At 35.4% G+C, this 6,470-nt stretch overlaps 1 protein-coding gene across 2 annotated transcripts; it reads right to left on the bottom strand.

The window, feature by feature from the left end:
- Positions 1–2,557: 2,557 nt before the first annotated feature.
- On the bottom strand, positions 2,558–6,255 carry LOC107748485 (arrestin domain-containing protein 3-like). Of its 2 annotated transcripts, XM_016563285.1 has the most exons (8): positions 6,180–6,216; positions 5,899–6,109; positions 5,770–5,805; positions 5,611–5,671; positions 5,009–5,156; positions 4,809–4,905; positions 3,920–4,176; positions 2,558–3,723 (listed from the first exon to the last, which is right to left on the bottom strand). In XM_016563285.1, exons 2-8 carry the CDS (start codon positions 6,038–6,040, stop codon positions 3,313–3,315), a joined length of 1,152 nt encoding a protein of 383 aa, XP_016418771.1. In that variant the 5' UTR covers positions 6,041–6,109; positions 6,180–6,216; the 3' UTR covers positions 2,558–3,312. The 2 variants fall into 2 exon arrangements, with proteins under 2 accessions (XP_016418771.1, XP_016418762.1); XM_016563276.1 differs by having other exon boundaries at positions 5,899–6,255.
- Between the last annotated feature and the right edge of the window lie 215 nt (positions 6,256–6,470).

Genomic DNA, 6,470 nt, shown 5'->3' with positions numbered 1-6,470 from the left:
TCAACTACTGAAATCTTTTCTAATTTCAGTTATGCGTATGAATGTATTTTACTAAGGTTGATCTTTTAGTTTCACTCGTGTTTGTAAGAGGTTTTTCAATTCTGCATATAAATGTATTTCACGAAGGTTAATCAGTGTTTTCACTAGTGTATGTAAGAGGTTTTTCAGTAATGTATGAATGAATTTCACTATGGTTGATCAATATTTTTCATTTCACTCGTGTTTGTAAGAGGCTTTTCAATAATTATGACCTATATGGCCCCTCATATCTTTCTGATTCCCGTACACTTGCGCAGTGATTATCACAGAAGCAGTGGATTAATATTTCTCAGATAGAAAGACGTGTGAATTTTACATGTAGCGTCCAGAAACACTTTCCATTCTACAGGTTGTTAACACAGTGCCTTTATGTACATGAAGAAAGTTCTAGATTAAATTAGATTGATTCTAAATTATTTTAATAATAAGAGTTGCGTATTTTGTTTTATTTTGATAAACATGACATACGTAATATAACATTAAGATTGCGTAAAAAGAGCTTTTATAGTTATAAAAACAATAATTTGTGAGGATTTGTGGAATTGAAGGTCTTATCCACCTTTTCTGTGAATGTGCGAGACTTCAGGTTAGAATAACAAAGTGCAGTCAACGGTAAAACAGTTTGCACTACAAACCAGTGTGTTCATAATTAATCTAATACATTAAAATAATATGGTAAGACACACCAGCTTGCAATATCAAGCAGCAAAACGAGCTGTTCTGTACAGCTAAAAACAGCTGGAAGCGAATGACAACGGAAGCCAGACCCATTAAATTTACAAATGGCCTCACCCGCACTTACGGGAAAAATAAGGTGGATAAAATAAAGTCAAAACCAATGTCATGTGCCTAATGGTTCATATTTAAGAATAGTAGGGATGGATTTCGTGGGAAACTGCATAGGCCTACGTAATTCGCAAATACGTAAATCTGTAAACAAAAAAAGCTAACTCATGTATTGGAGTGTGTAATAATTCTCGTAGGAGGTTATTGAAAGTATAGATAATAGATTGGTAAGGTTTGAGGAGATCTGCGAGCACATAAACGGGATGCACAAGTGTATAAAGCTTCAATTAATGACCTCTAAACTTTTCTTATGCCAGTTTGAAAATGTTTTTCATTTCACAAATGTTTGACAATGTTTCCAATAAGTCAAAAAAAAGCGCATTAAATATGGCACCTGCTCAGATAACATTTTATTTTATTTTTTTAGTTTTGCATGTGTACACCAGTGCAGAGGCGAACAACAACTAAAACATTCATGACGCATGCAGTTTTATTTATTTTTTTACCACTAGAGGACAAACAGTTACATGATGCTGTAAAGCAGTGGTCACCATCCTTTTTAGGCCCAAGATCCATGACCTCGGCCTTTATGAAAGACAAGATCTACCTATTGAAGAATTGATAGAAAAAGACATCCCAGATTGTGCTTCAAATTTGAGGCCTTTTACTTAGTATTTTAATTAGTGATGCGCCGGTCATAGCTGATTCAGAATTCAGATTTTCTTTTCTTTCTTTTTTTTTAACTAGCAAATTGGATTCTGATACTGATATTGATTTTTAAGCAAATTTATTTTTTGGCTATTTGCTTTATAACAAACAAACTGGCTTTAAACAAAAATATCTAGCCATTTGAAATTAGAGGCAACCACTGCATTTTAATCACGATCTGCACGGGCAGTTGTTTTTGATTTGATTTAGATTAATTTCAGGATTTAAAACAAAAACAGAATGGTCTGACTTTAGGTGTTATTTATTTGCTACATAAAACATCTGCACGAAACAACAGCAGGTCTGAATGAGACGCACTCTCTGACAGCAGGTGACACTGATGAACAGGGTTGCCAGGTTTTCGCAGTAAAACTAGTCCAATCGTGTTTCGAGGAGGGTTCCCCTGTAAAAATCGCATTCCGGGGGTAAAATACACGTTTTTCGGCGGGGATCTTCCAGTAAAATTCACATTCCAGGGGCTAAATATCACGTTATTGGGGTCGCTTCAACCCGCCAACATGAACAACAACCCGCGGCAACAGTGTTAAAGTAGCCCAATTCCGCGGACTTGGCAACACTGCTTATCTGCAAGAATCTTTCTGCAGTAGAACTGACATTTATGTAAACTGATAAAATAATGGCCAATATAAAAAAGCTAAAAAGGTATCAAGTTGTCAGTACAAGTGCAGGTATCACAAAATGCTAAAGAGTGTTATTTATTCTTAGAGTTAATAGATGTTAATGCTTTATTGGCAATGATACAGATAATTGTACTGACAACAGCTCATTTATCATTTTAGCAGAGGTGGGGGGAAATTTTTTAATGATGAAATGATTCACTCACTTTCATTCACTTTAAATTTCCTTGGTTACCGCTGTAAACAAAGCAGAGCTGCGCTTTATACGGAGAAGAAAATACCATTGCCATCGAAACTTTTCTCAAGACAGTTCCCTTCAGTGATACATTAATATAACCCCAGAAATGTAATGCATTTTTGTACTTATTTTACTGTTATTTTCGGGATGTACTGGGACAGTGATAAAGATCTACCAGTCGAGTTGGCGACCACTGCTGTAAGCTTCTAAAAAATCTTGATCTAATTTTGTAACTAATAATAAACTACTCAATCTACTGTTTTCCACCTGTTAACAAGATAATATATGAGTCTATAATGTATGTGAGTAAATTGAGTTTTACATTTAATTCATAAATAGAAATACATCAAATACATTAAGTTGAACAATAGTGTCACAGTCTGTTCAAAGAAAACATATGGTTGTGTTAAAGCAGACTTGTTTGTCTAAATTGTTGTAACTTGTTGTTTTGAATAAATTTTGTAACAGTTTATGTAGAAACTGACAGTAATCTACACTGTAAAAAACTGTTGTTTCAACTTAGAAAATATATATGTTTATGCTCCCTTAAAATTATAAGTTTAGTCAAGTTGTCACAATTTAACATTTCAAGTTGAATAAATAGTGTAAAGGTTCACATACTTTTTTCCTGAAACTGTATATAGCATAGACCATTTCCAGAGGACAATAGGCTACTCTTAACAATAAATAAAGTAGTATTTATCTTTTTCATTGAATGTAAAATGTAGCACTATACTGAAGGTTTAGAAACACAAAAATAAATGGTATAAAATGTTGGTAGCTTGTCAGTCAACATCACTACCTAAAATATAAAAGGCTACATATTAATACAAATGATTCTAGGAATCTAGATAAAACGGTAATAAAACAAGCAGCCTAGAAGCTGATTCTAAAATCACTTTGTCAGGATTTTTCTGGGTGGTCTGGCAACTGTGGATATAATTGATATTCCTGATAAAGAGGTGGAGCTGATGGGTCAGACTGATGTGAAACTGAAGGACCAAATTGACCAGGAGGTCCAGTGTAACTAGGAGAAGCGAACTGACCCGGAGGTCCAGGATAACCAGGAGCAGGAAACTGACTCAGAGAAGGTCCATAGTAGCCAGGGGCACCAAACTGACCAGGTGGACCAACTACATTATGTGGTGGGGCTAGTGGAGCCATAGGAGGTGGGTTGGGGTACATATTGCTTTCTGGTGGTTGATTCCAGATTCCAAAGTCACTGTTAGTAGCACCAGACACAGTCTGAGGAGGAAGAATCACAACTGGGAATTTGATTTCCGGATCTGAGGCATATGGCACATCCAGGTAGACCTAGACAGAAAACATAGATATTGAAAAACAAATGATTCAATAAGGAATGGGTAATGACAACAGAAAGAAACCCATCTCAGATAAGCGATCAGCATATCCTTTGATTTAAAATAGTTAACATGGAGATCCAACTTTAAATTAAAAACAGAACACAGAGATATGCCATTCTGTCTTTGCTTTAAATGCTAAAACTCACCTTGAGTCTGTACTCAACCTTGAGGACCCTACAGTTTAGGATAGAGATGGTAAGGCTGGGAGGAATGGACAGCACTTTGGTGACAGTTTTCTTTGAGTTCGGCTCAATGGGTTCCCCTTCCTCTTTAAGCAGGTCATGTGTGTGAAGTTTCCTCTTGCCTTTTGCAAAAAAACTGTATTTTTCATACAGGCAGTATTTTGGCTTGATTGCACGGGAAGAATTGTTCTGAACTTCAGCCAAAACTTTCAAGCCCTCTCCTGTAGCGAAACACAACAAGACAGTTCAATTATAATTACTGGGTAAAATATCATTAGAAACTATGACTCTGTCTGCCTTAATTCAGAATGCATGTTAAATAGGAGATATAAAAATACACAACTGAAAATTAAAAAAAATGTACAGTACAGATAACATTGATTGTATATATATACATATTGTACAAACTCTGTAAATTATTTGTTTTCCCAGAAGAAGAACAAGAAAAAACAAGTATAACCAGTTCTACAAGTGGTGCGTGGGTTTAAACGGGGGAGAGAACTTATGGTTTCAAGTTTATGTTTCAAGCCTGAAATGTGTAACTTCTTTGTCAGTTATTCAACAGCTGAAAACACATGATCTAAAAAGACCTTGTTCCTCATCTTAATCTACTTGCTTACAAGAGTGCTCACAGACCGTAAACATGAAACTCAAGCATGGAAAAGTCCATCTACCGGTGTTCACCTACTCCACAAAGATATTTACAATTTTACATATATTTAATCTTGTTACAGATATACAGAAATGGTTTGAATAAGGCTTTCCTTGAAATGGTTGTTTACAAACATCAAACTTGAGTTTATTGACAATGTGAGAAAAGACAGCTGAGCTGTTATAAGAAATATAACATTACCAAGGTGGTATCCCATTTTCTCAGTGTTTATGTTCATGGAGACACTCCCAGGGTTGAAGAGTTTCATTTGTTTATCTTTGGTTCCATACTGAGGTGCCTAAACAAGGCAAAACATAAAATACAGAGGTGAGAGAACCTCAAAATATATAGATAGGCTATGTATGCTAAAGCCATACATGGGATTTTACATGTAATCTCACCATTAGTTCAGGATTGGACTCATCTGATCTGGGGACATAGTGAAACTCTGCTTTGTCTTTGCTAGAAACACGCATTGACCTGGATAGTTTTGTCTCCAAAGTGTAGACAACTTTTCCAACTGAACATTTGAAGGTTGGTGGGAAGTGCCTATAGGGAAAAGAAATGCCTTATGTAAACCTGTACAGCAGGAATAAGTCACATTAAAAGGTTGAAAAATATATATATATTGGTAAAGTAGTTTGGCATGAAGTTCCATTTTATTAACTATTTTAATATTTTAGAAAAATATATAATATACATTAAATATATTTATATTAAATATATGCAGTCAAAGCATTTTGTTTTAATTAATTAATAATCAAAGTCAGTGTGGCATAATCAACATGCAAATGGAAGAAAAATCCTTGAAATTAAACCTTTTTAATAACAAAGTTGTGTTCATTTGCATGTATTCAAGACAAAAAGTAGCCTTTTGGCATTTTTGTTTTAGTTTGAATGGTATACATTTTTTTAATTATGAAAACACCATGAATACAAACATTATATAAAAAAAAGGTACATTTAAAACATTGTTCTCATCATTCTTTTTCCCGTAACTTACTGTTGAGGCAACTGAAAGGTGAATGGGTAAACATGACGCCCTGTTGCCACAACAGAAGAATCTATGAAAATTCAAAAATCAAATCAAAGATCAGAATATTTTAAGTTTAATTCTCAAAGCTCTTTTTGTAATATTCATCTGAGTCGCGAACAGACTTACACGGCTGTCCTGATGGATCTTTCAGCATTTCATTTCCTACAAGATCAAGTTACAAAACAAAATAAAACTGGTTAAATCGACCTGGTTTCTTCAAACTAAAACAAAACCTACAGCTGTAGTTCCTCTTACCATTATTTTTGTCCTCCCGAACAAAAAATCTCTCAACGGAATAATACTTCTCCTTGTCCGAGTAAACAACAGTGGTTTTACCGTAATGCTCGCTCCAGCACACCTCTGCTTTCCCTTTGATCTTCACACTCAACGACTGCATTTGTGTGTCCTTCGCTACCTCCAGAATGACTTGTCCCGATATAAAATCCCCGCTGGTGAAGGTATTGCTCTGATTGATAGGATTGTAAGTAACAGAAATGTTTTTCACAGTGAGGGACATTGTCTTTTGGTGGCAATACCTGCTTCTGTCGTCTGAACTGAATGAAATATCACTTTTTACTCAGGCACGTGACTGCAGGAAACAATCAAGGAAGTATATGGGCTCCCAGCTGTGGGTGGGACATGCTGTGGTTAGAAGCTATTTTTAGGCGTGGTGGTTTACACTCTAAAAAATCCTGGGTTTGGGTAATGTTACTCAGATCCTGGGGTCAGACGTAACCCAGCGGTTGAGTTATTTATTGAGTCTACAGTACAGTCATGGCCAAAAGATTTGTCAGTGACATAAATTTTGTGTTTTGCAAAGTTTGCTG

This window comes from Sinocyclocheilus rhinocerous, unplaced genomic scaffold (assembly GCF_001515625.1).
Source record: "Sinocyclocheilus rhinocerous isolate Xijiao unplaced genomic scaffold, SAMN03320098_v1.1 scaffold732, whole genome shotgun sequence".
NCBI lineage: Eukaryota > Metazoa > Chordata > Actinopteri > Cypriniformes > Cyprinidae > Sinocyclocheilus > Sinocyclocheilus rhinocerous.
This window is presented reverse-complemented; position numbering and strand designations above follow the sequence as displayed.

Coding starts and splice junctions, on each gene's coding strand:
- LOC107748485 (XM_016563276.1), bottom strand. CDS start 6,160: ATGTCCCTCACTGTGAAAAACATTTCTGTTACTTACAATCCTATCAAT. Junction 4,177..4,808: donor GAAAATGGGATACCACCTTG/GTAATGTTATAT, acceptor GTTTCGCTACAG/GAGAGGGCTTGAAAGTTTTG. Junction 3,724..3,919: donor AGGTTGAGTACAGACTCAAG/GTGAGTTTTAGC, acceptor TTTTCTGTCTAG/GTCTACCTGGATGTGCCATA.